We start from the raw sequence: 19,556 nt of genomic DNA on the forward strand, positions 1-19,556 counted from the left end.
ATTTATGCTATTATCTATCATTTACAATCAAGAACTGAGAAGTACTGTAGTCTTTAAAGAGGTCATAAAACTCCTTTGAGCTTGATTATCCCAAAAGCTTGCAGATTATGTCAATTTGTCTTCTGTGACTGAGAACTAACGAGCTTTGACATTACCTAGAGATCTTCAGCATCATCGAGCTCAGTTATTTCACTACTTTTAAAAGGAATAGAGTGAAAACAATAATTAACTTTATATTCTTTTCTTTATATTGTTTCTGTGGTTAAGACTTCACCTGTTAATGTTTCTACTGGTGCTAAAAATGCTGGAAGCACCAGCAGAGCTAGCTTTCCTCTTCTACTGTCTAGTATGCCTTTGCACTATGTTAATAGTTTATACTAATTCTCTCCACTTCAAACTCAAATCCCTACAGATGTTGCAATTACATTAATTACATGGTGTCTTTCTGTAGTCAGCCATGAAGCCCATGCTTGTTGATGGTTTTAATCCAAATCCAGGCTTTTAACAGAAAAGTCTACAAACACAAACCCCATTCTGTAAGTCACTGCTGCAGCCAGCACGTGCCCCATATCCAGACAGCCTGGCTCATCACACCAGGCATGATGACACATTTGCTAACCACCACGTGCCTGTACAACAGAAAATTCAGCAGTTTTCCCTATCATTTTCTATTTTTGATGCTTCCTCTTATGTTATTTTTCCGTAAATAATTCCATCTCAGTTTAAAAATCAGCAGCATCAAGTTAAAAACTGTCCAGCCAAAGGTGCCTTCCTTTTGAACAACAGTAAAGAAATGACAAAGGTATTCAGTGTCAGTCAGCCCCAAAACTTCAGACTACAGACAAGTAACTAGGACAGAGAACAAAATGACAACAAAAAATATCAACCAAACAAAAACACTGAGGGAATAATAGAATGAACTACAGCAGTTGACTGCCAGCACTGCTGCCTAGCAACAAACAGATTGATACATTGGTAGGTATCTGTATTAACAGACTTCTGTTTATAAACATTGAAAAGTTTTTATTATATAGATAAATAGGATGGTGATTTTTAAAGTTAGGAAACAAGACAACTTAAAAACACTGACTTCCCAAAGTACTAGAAGTCAGAGTTTACTCTTATTCCAGCATATTACGATGGTAGCTTCTTCCTTCCCATATTGCACTTTCAACTTAAAACCTTCTTGTAAAGGCTACATTGTTTTCAGGTCCTAGCACCAATGCTGGCATTTGAAAACAGTGTGCCAGATTATCTCCAAATGCAAACGTGAAGTTTAAGGTGGTGTAACTGCACACTACTGAAAAATAGCATTCTCTTTCCACAGCAAGAGAAAGTTGATATACTCCAGTCAGAAATAATACCTAATCATCACAAATGCTAAGCTGACAGCCACATTCAATTGGAATTATAATAAAGGAGCTTAATTCACAGTTGTTTTGGGCCTACTGCTTTGAAGAGTGTGTTGTGCAGTTTCCACATCTGGAAGACTACTTCCATCACAGATGAACCAAAAATTTAGTTATCATAAGAGGAAACTAAAGAAGGACACAATGAACAGATTTGATATTATTCAAAATACATAGTCCTTAGTTAGAAATAAATGTTATGCCAAAATAGCACCAAAAAATAGAGGCTGAAACTATGGTAAAAAATCTCAGTGGAATTTCAGTATGACTGAAAAGATTTTTATTCATTGCAAGAATGAGAAGAAGGTTATCTTCTTAAAATTTCTGGAAGAAACATGGTGGTCTGTCCAACAACTTCTTTGTAGCATCCACCCCAACCTAATACCAGTTAGCTTCTCCAAATGCAGAGATTTTCATAATACATCAGTGCTCCCAGAACATGGTTTTACATCATGTCCAGAGTGAAACTAAAATGGCAGTAAATGCCAATCACTTGTATGAGGAAACACAAATGAAGTTTTGTGCAGACTACAGGCCAGTGCCAGCATAAACTGCTTCTGATGTTTAAAGCACCAGTCTCCAGGCCTATGCCACTCCTCAGTGCCTGTCTGCTGCAATGTGCTATTGTTGTGGTTACTGAAAAAAGTATGCTACCATAGGAAAAAAAGATACCTTTTTCCCTTGAGAGATCCACACCAAGTTTATTCTTGCTCCCTGTGCATCTAAACTTACTTTTTAAAAAAATCATTAAAAACCAGCACTGATGTAGACATGAATTACTTAAGAAAAAAAAAGGCAAAGAATTGTGTTAAGTGCAGCTTTTATAATCACATTCTTTTTTTTTTTCCTTTTACATTTACCACAAAAGTAGTATCTTTTCATTGATTTTTCTCCAAGGGAAAACAGGAAATCACTTTTTTGCACAGAAGGGTAAAATCATGGACCAGACTTATCCCCCCATACGATGTTTCAGATGGAGTGTTGCAATTTTGCATCATTAAGGCAAAACAAGGAGTACTTCCATCAAGTGTCACGCAGGGCTCTCCCACTCTGGCCGTTCTGAGAGACCTATATTTAAAAACCTTTGTAGTTAATTTTTTTCCTTCTTTTTTTCTGTAAATAGAAAACAGTAACTTTCTTCATTGCTTAACAGTTTGATAGAAAAGGCTCTTTCCAGTCTTCTCTCTACTTCAGTCTTGTGATTAGATGAGCCATATGGAATTGTTTCTGAACAGCTACAAAACCCAGAAATTGAGCTAAGTGTCAATCAGTTGTAATCTACTGATCTGATTAGAGGCCTTCACAAATGTTTGATGACGATTGCAGAGAACAGCCAAGCAGATAGGAATGATGCAATATCCGACGGTTTTGGGGTCAGCTCTTGTACAGGAATAGAGAAACAAGAACATTTGTAAATATGGTATTAAAAATATTATAGTCCATAGCCAAAAAGGCAAGGATAGCAGTCGTGCTTTTAATGAGTGAGTCCATGTGGTTCCTTCCTGTGGCTCTTTGGGGTGTTGCTGAATGTGCTCCAGTGCTAATTTGTTGTAAGTCTCATTGATTTCAAAGACATAATAAAAAGCTGCAGCACTTGCTAACAAGTACAACCCCACACCAATCCATCCCATCCTCTGGCGGAAGTTCATCATTCTCCATGCTCTGCACCTGGAACAAAAGGCAATATATACATTAAGTACCATCTGGAGAAAGGAGACACAGATGAAGCTTGGTTTTCATCATTTAACTTTCCAGTACACCTCAGTAAAGCCAGCATACATACCCATTTCTGAAGACCTGAGCTCTCTCTACATCAGAGAAATCACACTACTATATCAGCAACAGGCTAACGGAAAATACATACAATGCTCCATCAGCAGCTCTGGCAAGTTTAGGGCCTGCTAGCTATCAAGCTATCCCAAGCCAAAGTCAAGTACTGAGTGGACAAAATAGAAGTCTTTAATTGCACAAGTTACTGCCCTCAGTGTCTTGCTGCAAAGTGGGAATACAAGGCTTTCTAGAAATAGTGCTATTTTGTCAAATACTCCAAGGGTGGCCAGACAAACACACTGCCAGCCAGCCAAAGGAGCATCATTGCTTCTTTGCAGTGCAGCAACATCCAGTTTTATAAAGCTCCAGATGAGTGTCCATCTATGAGCCATCTAAAAAGGTGCTTTCATACATACTAAAGGTATTTGCACCCATGAAGATACTACAAGTATATTACCTGTGCCTAACTGCATTTCCACTCTACCTGTGTGAACAGTTGCAGTATGCCTTCAGGAGGAAAGGAGCTGAATAGCTGCCAGGAACCAAGTCAGGACAAAAGGAACCAGACACCAGTTAACTGACACTTATCAGAAGAAACACAAATTACTGAAGCACCTTGCTGGGCTTGGCTTTACCTACTTTAAGCTCTCCAGCTGGCTATATGGGTTTAAGTGACCTGAAACAACCTTCAAACCAGTTGAACATTTGAGGTGAAGAACCAAGTATTTCATACCAAAAAAGTCAACACCACCTTCCCCCAAAACAGCCAGTGGACAGGGCAAGTCACCACTTCACTACAGCTGTCTGGAGCTCTCCTAACAATGGCTGTGTTTTTTTTGGTTTTGGGGTTTTTGTTTGTTTGTTTTTTGTTGGTTGCTTTTGTTTTCATTATAAATTGTTTAAATTGTTGAGTTTTGACCTTTTCTCCTAAGTTGTTTTTCATAAGGGGGGGTGGGTAAACATCAATTTCTTTAGTGCTGTTTTAAGATAGCATTACTAAGCTTCAAAAATAGTCAGAAAAACTTATGTAAGTAGACTTACCCATACAGAATTATAACAGAAATATGGAAGAGCTTACCTTAATTGATTTAAAACCACAAATCACTAGACCTTTCCAAATCCCCCTTCCCAAGACTAGACTTATCTGCTAGGTTAGCAACTTTAAAGACTACCAGACTACCTAGTTTTCCATATCTGAAGGATATTCTCAATCCTAATCTGATCAGGGTAACCCTGGAGAAGTTGTTCTGTCCCTCACTGTACTGCATTTATGGATGCTAAGAGAGTCAAATACACAGTGTCAGTAAACACCCAAGTTTGCCATTTCTTACACTTGTGACAGCTACTTGTTGTTTAGCTTATCCTTCTACATAACTTAATTGTACATTACCTTTTAATACAGAACTATACGTGTGTAGGACAACTGAAGAAGCGTGTAAGAAGCTATTAATCCATTAGAGTGTGTTTACCCAACAGCTAAGTCACTGTCCGTTTTTCCCAGTAGTTAGGAATCTTAGAGATGGCTAACAAGTAGGTGCCTTCAGAAAAAAATCTTCTAAAGTAACGCATATATAGAAAGCACGAATACGATTAAAACTGCAGTAGATTTAAGAAAGTAAACATGAGTTGTCTTTTATCCTGCTCTTGACAGGCAGCAGTAAGAAGCGGAGGCATGGGTTTAGGCTACCGCGAAAGCGACAGATAACGCTGTTTTCTCCCTCATTTTTCATTTCGAGGCACTATTTCCACATGCAGCTCTGGGACTCGTGACCGGAGCCCTTCACCCCCACTCCGCGGGCACTCCGGAGCTCTCCTCCCGGAACAGGCCGCTCAAACCGGCCGCTGGCGATGCCCGCAGCGATCACCGGACCTGCGCTCCAGCCGAAAAGCGCTTCGCCGCTACGGCTCCCTCGCAAACACCGGCAGCTCCTTACCTTCTTCCAGCGGAGGAGAAGGGAGCGGGAGGGCGGCGGCAGGCGGCCCGCTCCCCTCAGCCCGCGCCACCGCGCTGGGCGGCGGAGAGGCCCCCGGGCGCCCGGCGCCGCTGCCGGCCCGTCCCCATCGGAGCCCGGCCACCGCGCCAGAGCGGCGGCACTTCCGGCACTCGAGAACCACTTCCGGTGCGTCCCAGCGGCACCCGAGCCGAGCCGGGGCGGGGCGGGGCGGGGCAGGGCAGGTTGGCTGGCGGCCATCTTGGCTCAGACCTGCGCTCCGTTGTGGCCTGGGTGGCCTCGCCCAAAATGGCGGTTGCCCTGTGTGGCTGCTTGGCTCTGTTAATGACCTTTCGATCCTGTTGCACGGCTGGTTGCCTGCCTTGAGCCACCGTTATTTCGGTGCTGGTGCCGTTTCATGTGGTAGCAGAGGAGACGCTAGGTTCGTGAGAGCCCAGCTTCCACCGTGCCTAGCCTCCACGAAAGAGCCTCACACTGCGCTGCCCCTGGGCTGCGTCTAATTGTGCAGGCGCTCGGGAGGAGGAACTCAGAAGACAGTTGTGGTCTGGCAGTTGGCTGCTTTGGTCAAGTGCGGTGTGTGCAGGCAAAGAGCAACAGTCTCAGATTGGGAAAGGCTCCCAGCCACTGACGTATGCTTAAAAGCACTGAATGCTTATACACAAATAGGTATTTCTGTTAGATTATTAGGAAATAGAGAATTGTGAAAAAGCTTTCAGTGATGCTAAAAGACTATCTTAAGTTCACCCAAAAAATCCCAACCCTGATTCGGTCAGATGTGTGCAGTTTACTGATGCACACCAAAATGTGTACCACATAGAAGCAACCAGGTTGGAAGAGACCTCCAAGATCTTCCAGTCCAACCTAGCACCCAGTCCTGTCCAAGCAACCAGACCATGGCACTAAGTGCCCCAGCCAGGCTTGGCTTCAACACCTCCAGGGTTGGTGACTCCACCACCTCCCTGGGCAGCCCATTCCAATGCCAATCACTCTCTCTGCCAACAACTTCCTCCTAACATCCAGCCTAGACCTGCCCTGGCACAACTTGAGACTGTGTCCCTTTGTTCTGCTGCTGGTTGCCTGAGAGAAGAGACTGAACCCCACCTGGCTACAACCTCCCTTCAGGTAGTTGTAGACAGCAGTGAGGCCACCTTTTCTCCAGACTGAACAAGTCCAGCTCCCTCAGCCTCTCCTCATGTGGCTCTGGAAAGTTTGCTTGTGCAGAAGGTGTTTGTCTAAATTCAGTGTTTTTGTACTTTCTGTGCTAGTTAAAAGAATTCAGTAACTGCATGGCATTACATGTGAAATTTAAATTCCATCCCAGAGTCACAAGAAAACTTTTACTGCTGGTGGGAGCTGCTAGTAACTTCTTTATAAATTGCTTCACAAATTGGATCAACTATGAGTGAAATGGATTCCAGAGCCATTTGATTTGTCAAAACCTTGACTTTTACTCTCCAGTAGTGTTGGGAATGATTGACTCATTTGCAGTCAGCGCTGACGTCTGTAAAGCTACAAGGAGCAGTGGTCCTACAATTCACGTTCATCTAGCTGTAGTTAAGAAGGGTAAAAGAGAATGTTCACAAGGAATAAATACATACATCTAGGATTTTTCTGGCATTTTTCTTGAGGTTGGGTTAGGTGTTTGTGAGTCTGTATATGAAAGGTGCTGCAAAATTATATTTATAGTGGCTTAGCCTGCTACGTTTGGTGTTTTGGTGAAAAATGTGCAGAAACTAGTGATTCTCTCCAGGACAGCCTGAATGCATGGTGCTGCAGATGGCCTTTGAGACAAACTGCACTTTTGAGAGCTCACAGAGGTCAGAAGTAAGTTCCTTGACACACAGCAGGATAGCAACCTCACCATGCTTGCCTTTTGGTTTCTGCTTTTGGTTGTTGGTTTTTCTCTGCTTTGATACTCATTCAACACTAGATGGTGCTCAACACCATCCCATGGGGTCCAGCAGCTTTGTGCTTCAGTTGAATGAGGATTTTATCCTCTTTCGTGATGTTTGAATAAACGGCTAGTGTAGTTTTGATGGATGGTGAAGGTATTAGTGACTATGTATAGCTAATTATCGGTGTAAGTAACTATGTATAGCTATGCCATTCTTTCTCTTTGTACAAGTGATGAGGTTTCACTTGATCTAGAAGTGATTACCAGCTCCTGTGTAGCTAACAAACCTACTCAAGTATGGCTTTATAGCATTTTCTTACGTCTGGGTCAAAGGTAATGATAGGGAATGGAGTAGCTACCACACAGAGACTGTTTCCTTTCAAATACCAATCCAGAGTGAAAGAGAGAGGTTTCAATCAGAATCAATGGGTGCCTGTGTGAATATAAGACTTGGCAGTGGATATATGTGTTAAGTGTAAAGCCCAGAAAGCCCAGAGTTGCAATTAAGATTCTGATTTGTTTTTTTAAGAGTGAAATGTTGAGCTTGTTTCTGCTTAACACGACTGTCCTCTAAGTGGATAGAGTTGGAAAGAGGATGGGTTAGGATGTAACTTGCTTGGTTTATGGGTTTTGCTCTGTGTTAACTACAGGCCTGAAATTATGGTTGTGAAAGGAAAGCTCTCAAAATTTTGTGGACTTGTTACAGTAAACATAAGCTGTCTTTGAAAGCTAAGGCATAAGACCAGAGTGGTATGTAATATCCTTGGGCTAGATGTTTTGCCTGTACTGTATTTTTTTTCTATCTTCTTACCAAGGGTAGCATATTCAGTGTCTTGGGAGCATGTAAGACATGTTTCTGTATGTTGGCATTTTGTTATTTCTTCTCATTTTGAATTGGAGTATTATGTTTGCTTGTTTTGGTTACACTGACCACACAAAGTGTAAGTGTTCTGTGAGCTCTGTGGAATCATAGAATCATAGAATGGTCTAGGTTGGAAGGGACCTCAAGGATCATCCAGCTCCAACTCCCCCATCCAGCTCCAACCCTCCACTGTAGGCAGGGACACCTCCCACTAGTGCAGGTTGCTTAAGAACTCATCCAACCTGGGCTTAAACACCCCCAGGGAGGAAGTAGCCACAACCTCCCTGGGAAACCTGTACCAGTGTCTCACCACTCTCACTGTAAATAACTTCCTCCTAACATCTAATTTACATCTCCCCTCTTCCAGTTTAAACCCATTACCCCTTGTCCTGTCATTACAAGACCTTGTAAATAGTCCCCCCAGACTTCCTGTAGGACCCCTTCAGATACTGGAAGGCCACTATAAGGTCTCCTTGAAGCCTTCTCTTCTCCAGACTGAAAAGCCCCAACTCTTATAGCCTGTCCTCATAGCAGAGGTGCTCCAGCCCTCTGATCATCTTTGTGGCCCTCCTCTGGACTCGCTCCAACAGTTCCATGTCCCTCTTGTGTTGGGGGCTCCAGATCTGTACACAGTACAAGAGGTGGTGACCTTTTCCTCCTTTGACTTGCTTGCCTCTTATTCTTTGAAAAGTTGTGACCTTAAATTACTTGGATCTTTAATTCTCTATTCCTAAAATTCTGCTCTAGACTTTGTTTCTTAGTAGCAGTTAGGCTTCAGGCAATCATTTTATCCAGGTTTTCTGAATACCAGCCATACTTTGTTCTTGATTTTAGGAATATTTACCGTTGTTCCAACAAACTTCTTGATATGTACAAACTGAATAGCTATTTCATGCTCCCAAATATCCACAGTAAAGATATGCCAAAGGTAGAATTACACACTATTGCCCTTTGTCAGAATGCCTTTAAAGAAATGAGTCTTTGATGGAGAGGGGCATTTTAGTTTGAACTTTTAGAGTTCATTACAGTGATGCTTCTTGTTCTCTAATTACCACTGAATATGAAGGGAGGCTGTAGCCAGGTGGGGTTGGGCTCTGCTGACAGGCGAGCAGCAATAGAACAAGGGGACACAGTCTCAAGTTGTGCCAGGGGAGGTCTAGGCTGGATGTTAGGGGGAAGTTGTTGGCAGAGAGAGTGATTGGCATTGGAATGGGCTGCCCAGGGAGGTGGTGGAGTCACCGTGCCTGGAGCTGTTGAAGCCAAGCCTGGATGAGGCACTTAGTGCCATGGTCTAGTTGACTGGCTAGGGCTGGGTGCTAGGTTGGACTGGATGATTTTGGAGATGTCTTCTGACCTGATTGATTCTATGATCCAAATATAAGCTTTGCATCTACATCATTTGCAGTCATAATAATTCTGGCAAGAAAGAGATAAAATCTTTGCTTTTACTTTCTGTTTTCAGAAAGCTTCCATCTTTATCAAGAAATGACAAAACATACTAAAAGAGTGTGAGCAGAGATGGTTGGTGTCTGAATATTTATCTCCGTGGTACATTTATTTAAACAGAGGACAAATACAATTTATGCAGAAGCTGCCAGTATGTTTTCTCATTAATACAATTTAACTTAAAAATCATGCCTGTTAAAAAGGAAAAGAGATTCACTGCTTAGGGGTCTGCAGGCCAAAAATGCTGGCTTTGGTCAGTTGTCCTAAAAGAGTTCATTTTCAGCCATCAGCAGGAAAAAAATTGTTTAAAAAATCCTCTCTGAAGGTCAGTCGCTAGAAGGCTGCACTGTCCTTCCTTCTTCCCTTCACATACAGAGTCCAAGAGAAACATTTGACCGTCTGAGGGAGGAACATCTCTGTCCTCATGAGAGGAGGTTGCAATGACACATCTGCCTTTTTTTTTAAAACATATATTTCCACTAATTGTCTTTCCTTTTGTGGTGCTGTTGTGAAAGAAGTCAGTAATACCATAGAATAACTTAAAGAGATTAGTTACTGTCTCCTCTGAGAGTCCCAGTTCTCAGGCTGTGCCTGTCTTGCTTAGACTGTGAGCTGTGTACAGCCAGGAATATCTGTGTTTAGACTTTCCCAAAGCATAACTTTCTTTTACTAAACAAACACCGAAAGAACATGGTTCAGATTAGGCCTTTTCCCACATTCAAAGGACCACAGTTCTTTTTGCACAGATCAGGCTGGAGGTTTAGGCACGGTGAAGAGGATATTGTTTCAGCTTTGCTGACTCTGAACTTTCATTAAATAACAAGGAGAAAAAAAGAAGTGTTTTTGTATATGTGTGTCTGTCTTCTTTTAGGAACCTCTTCCCCGTGTCTTGTTAAGAATTAGCACATAGTTACCACTTCTAAAATGTACTGCAAGATGCATGCTTTTAAGGCCTCCATCTATATAATGTGAAGGCTGATAGGGTTCTTAGACATACCTTGTAAAAAAACAGAATTCCCTCTTCCCTACAGAAGTGTCCCTATCTTCCTTTTTCTGTCAGTTAAATTAATTCTGTCCTTAAAAACTTTATTCTCAATAATGATACTACTTCAACCACATAGTATTTAATTATTTCTGTAACATTTTTATTACCTGAAGGTTTGGTTCTCAACCTCAATCTAGCATTCTTTTCTTTTCAGAACTGTTCTACATGTTATTTGCATATGCTTAAATGCCACAATTTAGGTTTTGGAAGTAAATGATGAAAAGTATGGGACTGGGTGCTTCTGAGGGGCTGGTGTCTCAACATGTCACTCAGTCAGTCCCATTGATTGACAGTATTTAGTCTAACCAAAATGGATTGCCTATGCTCTTACAGTAATAAACTCCACGTTTCAGTTTTCTGTTGAGCTACTGGCCTGATACGACAGGTATCAGTTTTCCTGCTTTTTGGTCTCTTCAGTATTCCTGAAGAAAATCTAAACCTGGATGAGTAACAGACCTGTCCAAGGCAATGGAAAGTCTATCAGAGATAAGCTGAATGACAGAAGTACCTGATGATTAACCCTAGTGTCAGATCTGGAGCACACCTCATTTGAAGAGTGCGCTGAGAGCTGTCTGCTTACCTGAAAGGCCAGCATCCACAGATGTAGAAAAGTCTATGACACCTGAAAGCTCTCCTTTTCCCAGCTGTGTGGAGAAAAATAGAGTAATGTTAAATCTTTCTAGGGCTATTGTCATTGATAGCAAGTGGGAATTATAACAAAGAAGAATTCAGCGTTGAATTCTCTCAGAAATGAGTAGATCCTTTGCCAAGACCCATATGCTTATTATATGTCATTCTTCTCTGCTCAAATTCAGGCCTCGTCACCTTCAAAAGAGGTCCTACAAACCGTGGTCAATCCCACTAGCAGCTTCTTGCTTGACTGCAGTGTAACAAAAAATTTCACCTGAAATCACTATCAATTTTACCTTCACAGTATCTGGGCTAATTTCTACTCTTCTGTCTTATGAAAACACTAGAGAGAACTCTTTAGTCCAGATAGCTGCAAAATTACTCCAGTATATATGTTTGTGAGGTTAAAATAATGGTGGAGGTATGATAACAAAGATGGAGGTTTATGAGGAAGATTTACATTGTGTTATAAATGTTGCTGTGGCTTGCACACTGCATGTGTGAAGGCTGGGAAGAGAGCCAGGAGGGACTGTCAAGTTATCACAGTATCACAGTATTATCAGGGTTGGAAGAGACCTCACAGCTCATCAAGTCCAACCCTTTACCACAGAGCTCAAGGCTAGACCATGGCACCAAGTGCCACGTCCAATCCTGCCTTGAACAGCTCCAGGGACAGCGACTCCACCACCTCCCCGGGCAGCCCATTCCAGTGTCCAATGACTCTCTCAGTGAAGAACTTTCTCCTCACCTCCAGCCTAAATCTCCACTGGCGCAGCCTGAGGCTGTGTCCTCTCGTTCTGGCGCTGGCCACCCAAGAGAAGAGAGCAACCTCCTCCTGGCCACAACCACCCCTCAGGTAGTTGTAGACAGCAATAAGGTCTCCCCTGAGCCTCCTCTTCTCCAGGCTAAACAATCCCAGCTCCCTCAGCCTCTCCTCGTAGAGCTGTGCTCAAGGCCTCTCACCAGCCTTGTCACCCTTCTCTGGACACGCTCAAGCATCTCAATGTCCCTCCTAAACTGGGGGGCCCAGAACTGAACACAGCACTCAAGGTGTGGTCTAACCAGTGCAGAGTACAGGGGCAGAATGACCTCCCTGCTCCTGCTGACCACACCATTCCTGATGCAGGCCAGGATGCCTGTAGTAGTTATTTTGACCTTTTTTTTTTTTTTACAAACAAGATGCCTGTCTGTACTAAAATTTCCTGTTCATCAGGGATCCAGTGATGCAGAGCAGGACTGTGGGGCAGGAAGCTGTGTTACTCAGTTAACAATGCTAACTTGAACCCCGTGACATAAAAGGCATATGCATTTATTAACTCCTATTATTAGAATTATTATGCTGTTGAGGAGAACTGTGCACAACTGAGTTTCTTCTCAAGAGTACAACTTCCAAGCAATACAAACCTATTTTTGATCTCACAATATCAAGACAGCACAAGACAGGCTTTAGATAGAACAACAAATGTGAACACAAAGCAGATGTATTCTTTGCAGAGCTTGTCTGCCTCAGCACCATGTCTGGTACACTTTGCCACAAGGCCTCTTCTTTGCCTCGTGGCTCAGACCCTTTGGCAAGAACTCCTTGGCATGTCTCGAGGTCTCCTCTGTCTAAATGGTGGCATGAGTTCTTTCCTTTGTTTTGTGATGTTTGTCTCCCTTCCTATTTTCTCCTTTCAAGCCTTCATGTTGAACAAGAATCCCACTACATAGGCTTAGTGCAAGTGGTGCAGAAATAAGCACTCCACAGTGTAGAGGGTTAAAGAAGGGCATTCTGATTAGTTTAGCTTGTTTTTTTAAATAATAAATAAAAAAGGCAGTGTGTATGGACTTGGATCTGTTGCACAATTTAAAAAACAAGTTACATGGAAGGATAGACTTCTTTCACACATTGAACTCCTTTATTTGTTGGAGCAGTTTGCAGTTAGGTAGTGGAAACTGTGTCCTGACAAAGGGAAAAGGTACAATGTGAGCTCACCCCTTATTGAACAATAGGAACCTTCATAAGACATGGGTTATTTCAAACTTTCTATCTATGTGAGAAGCTTTCTTTAGAGGTCTTGTAAGAAAACAGAGGCCTAAAGCAAGCAGGCTTCATCAGTTCAGCCACTGCCAGTCCTTTTCTTTCTTTTTTTTTTTTTTCTCCCAGGAAGTTCTGAGAGAAAGAAAACCTTGAAGGCAGCACAGGAACCACAGAATCATAGCATCAACCAGGTTGGAAGAGACCTCCAAGATCATCCAGTCCAACCTAGCACCCAGCCATATCCAGTCAACCAGACCATGGCACTAAGTGCCTCATCCAGGCTTTTCTTGAACACCTCCAGGGACAGTGACTCCACCACCTCCCTGGGCAGCCCATTCCAATGGCAAATCACTCTCTCTGGCAAGAACTTCCTCCTAACATCCAGCCTAGACCTCCCTCAGCACACCTTGAGACTGTTCCCCCTTGTTCTGTTGCTGGTTGCCTGGGAGAAATAGACCAACCCCCACCTGGCTACAGCGTCCCCTCAGGTAGTTGTAGACAGCAATGAGGCCACCCCTGAGGCTCCTCTTCTCCAGGCTAAACAACCCAAGCTCCCTCAGCCTCTCCTCACAGGGCTGTGTTCCAGGCCTCTCAACAGCTTTGTCACCCTTCTCTGGATATGTTCCAGTATCTCAACATCTCTCTTGAACTGAGGAGCCCAGAACTGGAAACAGTACTCAAGGTGTGGCCTGACCAGTGTTGAGTACAGGGGAAGAATAACCTCCCTTTGTCCTACTGGCCACACTGTTCCTGATACAGGCCAGAATGCCATTGGCTCTCCTGGCCACCTGGGCACACTGCTGGCTCATCTTCAGCCTACTATCTACCAGTAGCCCCAGGTCCCTCTGTGCCTGGCTGCTCTCCAGCCACTCTGTCCCCAGCCTGTAGCGCTGTTGAGGTTTTTGTGGCCAAAGTGCAGAACCCTGCACTTGGCCTTTTTAAATCTCATCCCATTGGCCTCTGCCCATCCATCCAGCCTGTCAAGGTCCCTCTGCAAGGCTCTCCTACCTTCCAACAGATTGACACCTGCTCACAGCTTGGTGTCATCTGCAAACTTACTGATGCTGGACTCAATTCCCTGCTCCAGATGATCAATAAAGATATTGAACAGGACTACAGGATGTTCAATAGAACAGCTCTAAAAGCTGCTCTTTGTGTATGAGGTATATTAACAGGAGCCACAGAAGTAGCCTCTTCAGAGATGCACAGAGCCACTAGAAATAATTGCAATCATCTTGTCCAGGAAAGCCTCCAATGAGCTGTCAGAAGAATGACTGGGAAGCATGTCCCACATTCCAAGGTTCCCCCTGCCCAGGTTTTACTTACCCAGGTGACTTTACACACCGAGTGTGTGAGATGATAAATTTAATAATACAGGGGTACAATAAACAATTGCGTAACTGCAAATGTCTTACAGTGTCTAGACAGTTTAAAACATCTGAAAATGTGCGCTCTTAAATGAGCTGTATGTCTCATCTAGAGCCATAATCAAATTGTGGGCTTAGCTGATTATTCCAGCTTTTTTTTTTGCACTGCTGCTGATTATCTCCTGTTCTCTGGAACTTGCTTGTCTCCTTAATTTCCAATTCTTCCTTAGACCTTTCTCTTCCTTCAGATGGGATGCATGTTATATGAGGTAGAAACGGGAGGACAGAATGTTGTCATTGTGGGGGAGATGTATGAGCATAGTTTAATATTTGTATATGAGATTGATATTTACCAAGAATAAAAATTCCTCTTTTGGTCATTGAGTATTGAGATTGGATAATATTTTGAAATACACTGAATGGGAAAAAGCCAAGGACAGAGATGACTGGTGGAGGAAGACAGGTACTACTCCTGCCTTCAGTACAATAGTAAGTAAGAGTTAAGTTAATATGTCACTGATTCCTAAGTATGAAAGGTTTGCAAGCACAAAAGGAACAGCACCTACGTCACAGGAGGGTTTTTCCAGCATCTTTAGTTGACTTTCAGATAGCTGTTGCATGTCTTAAAGAACTCCTGGCTGTCCAGAGGAAGCTCCCTGTGGTTGGGATTAGGGTTGTTTCAGAAAAACATTTCTAAGCCTCACTGACAAAGCATGTGTTTGTTCTGTGGGCATGTCGTAAGCAGAAATGGGGTCCGTCTTTCTACAACGTGCTCATATGCTGAAGATACTATCAGATGGATTTGGGTTTCTTTTATCTAAAATGTTATTATTAGTTGACTTTGGAATAGTATTGGTATGGGATTCAAAAATTATTTTCTGCTTCTATTTGTTTTGCACTTTTCCGCATATACACTGTGGTAGCTTCTGAAAAGATAAAAAATGCTGCCCCTCCCAGAGAGCAAAAGAACCCAGTGTCTCCTGATGTGACCATGCAGAAACAGAAAGCACAGTGTTTTTCTGAAGCTTGTGGCACGTGAACTTTTAGTGAACTCTAAGGAAACATTTTAAAATAAAACAGGAAAAGGGTCCTCAATCCTCAGAGGCATAAGCATGAGAAGAAAAGTGCAAGTAATGGTGTGACACTGCAGGCCACATTGGACTTTTTTATCTTTCCTGTTTTCTCAGTTTTAGCAGTTTAAAAGGTTCAGCTGCAGCCACAAACAACTTGTGGAAGTGGAGGACGATTGGAATGAGAACAAGTGCTTTAGGTCATCTGGAACAATGTGTTCTTAACACAAGAGGCAAAGATATAGATGTAAGCCAGCAAAATACGTGGTAATAGTGCTAGGATTCATATATGGCCATGTCACTTTTTATGTAAGACTCATATGTTCATTCATGCCATGGTCTAGTTGACTGGATAGAGCTGGAGGATAGGTTGGACTGGATGACCTTGGAGGTCTCTTCCAACCTGGTTGATTCTATGATTCTATGATTGTTTAAAAAATAATATATTCTAGCAACACAAATTAGATTGTATTTATTCTTTTGTGAGAAGATGACTAACTTTATTGGAAGCATGTTCCCAGAATTGTCATAAGTACTTAAAACTACCTGATTAAAAAATCCCACCACCTAAGTAACTCTGTTAGCATGAAACTGCAGGTAGAGCAAACCTCAGTACATCTTAATCCTTAACCAAGTCTCAATCCAAATCTAATACACACTGTCAGCTCGCTCAAATTCTTCAGAGAACATAGTTGCACCTGTAATTTGAATAATTGTAACTATGCTGAAGCAGTCAGGTAAGTAAATATCTCCATGCATCTGAAGAGTTTGCATAAGTATCATTTTCATATATCTTATTCCCATAATAGAAGGCAAGAGAGCTACAGCAATGTATATCAGTGCAGTCTGTATCCATACTTGGAATTTGACTAACAAATGTACATCAGCTTAAATTCATAATTATGCTCACACAGAACTTCTCAATCTTTTGCATCTTGGCCACATGTTTTTTGTGGTTTAAAATTCTTTGATCATTGATGATATGCTTTCCTTGGCTTATGAGCTCATGCACTCTGCAGCCAAATTGCTACAAACCAAGCAAGCAAACTTGTAAGCAATATTCTTTCTTACTTTCCTGCAGCATGTACATGCATCAGAGCTCAAGACAGTCAAACTTTGGCCAGAATTTGTATAAAGTAAGACATGCCTTCTTATAATGCAGATTCCTTGCAGATAAAAAAACCAAACATAGTTATGCTGGTTTTATGACAAGGGCTTGATGTGGTACCAGTGTGACACGTAGCAGTCTAAGCAGTGCTCCACCAAGGCTGGTGAGAGTTAGCTCAGGAATTCCTGAATGGCACTGTGTTGGCTCACACAGATCTGGTCATTTGCCAAGCATCATTGTTAACTGCTTTTGGAAAGTTTATGAGCCCTTCTGGTTGAATGCCTTCTGCTCTCTGCAAGATCATAGAAATACTGATGAGTCTCAGCCAGTTATCAGTAATCCTTCTTTTCTCTATAAAATCAAAATGATGCATCATAAGATGCATAGGTTATTAGGTAAGGGAGTAGTGATATGGATTAATGCCATGCTATCACCATCCTCTGCTACTGCTGCCAAATGGGATCACCACCAACAGAGGCAGCTTGGTGCTTTCTCTGTCTAGCCTCCTCTTTCTAGCCTCTTCACTGCCTTCTGTCTTGTGCCACTATGGATGGTGACCCAGCCTGAGGAATACTAAAAAACCTGTTGTCAACTTCCTGAGTTTCAGTCCATCTCGGTTCCTAGCTCCCCGATCCTGTTCACACACAACCATGTGAGCATGTTTCCTGTTGTAAAGAAGGTGACGCAGAAGGTGAGAACAAGCAGCAGTTTTTGGAGGGATTGCTTCTCTGAACAGCAATGCCTGATTTAGGGGACTGTAAAATGACAGTTTGATTTCCAGCTAGTAAGGCAGATCCTCTCATCCAGCCTGTATGGGCAAAGGGTTACTCAAGAGAAACAGTCGAGCCGCATCAGCCACTAGAAGGGTCTCCCTCCCAGAAGCCACCGCAGAAACCCTATAGCAGTTGCTTGAAGTTTGTCCTTGCCTAGAGCTAGCCTTTGTGATTTTGAACACAAAAACTAGAAATGAACTTTCTTCCTCAGTACTAACTTTCACTGCTTTATCATTTCAGAGCTGCTCGTCCAGAGCACTTTTGGAAGTTTCCAGACAGTAGCTGAGATGATGTGTTGTATCAAAAGTTAGACAAAACCCAACCATGCAGTAGAGAAGCTCATCTTCACTCACACATTCTCTAGTGAACCACTATGAGAAGTAATACCTGGCCTTGTTATGAATCTTGCAGTAAAGTATCAGTTGTAGATATAGCAGAGACCTGAGGAAATGCTAACCCAACATGATTCTCATGCATTTCTGTCTATTTGACTCACTGGTGATGACCAGTCCCAGGTGCTGTGCAACACTAGGACTCTTCTTTGAGTCTTTCAAAGCCAAGAAGATGTAGGGCATCAGCTGCAAGGGCTTTTTTTTTTTGTGCTCCCTCCCTAAAGCCTCATTCCGGCAGTGCCATGCTAGCACGTGATCTGACTGGCAGTTTGGGGACTGGAGGAAGAGGAGACCTGCTCTGATATGGAAGGCTCATCTGCAGCAGAGTAACATCTGTCCTGTAATAATTAAAAAAAAACAAACAACAGCTTACATTCCAGACAGTGAGAATAACTTCACCTTCTTCTTTCCACTCATTTAAAAAAATCTGATTATGGCTTTCACCAGGTGCTGAGCAAATTGCTTGTAGTCCTTCATTGAGAAACTGTACTGTGATAACCAATGAAGTGAATGGAGATGTCTCATTTTAACCTAAAATGAACTCCTATGGAATTTCCATAACTTGTGCAACATTGCATGTGTCCAGCCTCCTTGCAGCTCCTGCATTTTTTGAAATGGTTAGAAGACAAGGTATGAGAGATTCTAGCTAAACAAGGGAAACCTGCTTTGACCTGCAGCTGAAGCCAAGATGAAGAGGAAGACAGTTCTGATTGCTGAAGGGCTCAAGATCCTAATCAACCCTCACCTCTTTAATTAGCATGAGGCATCTCATAAGGTGCTACCTGCAGTATTGGGCCACAGAAAGCCACAGGAATAGTCAGATTACTCCTGATCAGAAACTAGGTAAACATTACCCTGGAGCTTTTTGTGGTCACAGGTTTGGCATTGCCTGAACTGGCTCTGCAGTGTAAACAGAATATTGTAATTTATTTAGTAACACTGTGCACCAAAATGCAGTGCAGTGGGGCACCAGATAAACTGTTCAAGGGTTAAGATTAAAAAAAAAAATTAAAAGGAGGCAGTTAAAAAACTAAGGTATTTACTATCTTAGAATCATAGCATCACAGAATCAGTCAGGGCTGGAAGGGACCACAAGGGTCATCTAGTTCCAACCCCCCTGCCATGGGCAGGGACACCCTACCCTAGAGCAGGCTGGCCAGAGCCCCATCCAGCCTGGCCTTAAACACCTCCAGGGACAGGGCCTCAACCACCTCCCTGGGCAATCCATTTCAGGCTCTCATCATACTCATGGTGAAGAACTTCCTCCTCACATCCAGCCTGGACCTACCTATCTCCAGCTTTATTCCATTCTCCCTAGTCCTGTCACTCCCTTATATCCTGAAAAGCCCCTCCCCAGGTTTTCTGTAGGCCACCTTCAGATACTGAAAGGCCACAATAATAATAATAATAATCTTCTTCCTTCCTAAGATTGAATCTGATCTCTGGTACACATCATTTGAATTTGTCTGCATTGGAGCAAAGCAAATTTCTCCTTGGTAGTTCCTGTACTACAAAGCCAAGTATGCTCAACATCTCTGAAAACCTGCTCTCCCATACCTAGAAAGAAGTTAATAGATCTTTCTGTCTCTGCAAACTGTTCTAGGATGGCCTGAAATGGTGATATTTCTTAAAGAAGATATATTTAGAAATAATACAGGAAGATTGCTTCAATAATGTCATATTTCAATATGTTAATATTCAACTCTAATATAAATACAGATTTTAATGCCAATTTTAACAAAGTCCAAAATAAGTGCAGTGAAATGACATCTGAAAAAAAACAAACCACTGATAGTAGCAAAATGAAACAAAACAGGA

At 42.5% G+C, this 19,556-nt stretch overlaps 2 protein-coding genes across 2 annotated transcripts in view; both read right to left on the reverse strand.

Annotated features, from left to right (window-relative positions):
- The window catches only part of CHGA (chromogranin A), a 231,296-nt gene that overhangs the window by 47,817 nt on the left and 163,923 nt on the right, over window positions 1-19,556 (reverse strand). The window lies entirely within an intron of this gene.
- Window positions 1,673-5,266, reverse strand: LYSET (lysosomal enzyme trafficking factor). The gene is made up of 2 exons (XM_064142485.1): window positions 5,114-5,266; window positions 1,673-3,077 (listed from the first exon to the last, which is right to left on the reverse strand). Exon 2 carries the CDS (start codon window positions 3,059-3,061, stop codon window positions 2,666-2,668), a length of 396 nt encoding a protein of 131 aa, XP_063998555.1. The 5' UTR covers window positions 3,062-3,077; window positions 5,114-5,266; the 3' UTR covers window positions 1,673-2,665.

This window comes from Pogoniulus pusillus, chromosome 1 (genome assembly GCF_015220805.1).
Source record: "Pogoniulus pusillus isolate bPogPus1 chromosome 1, bPogPus1.pri, whole genome shotgun sequence".
Lineage (NCBI taxonomy): Eukaryota > Metazoa > Chordata > Aves > Piciformes > Lybiidae > Pogoniulus > Pogoniulus pusillus.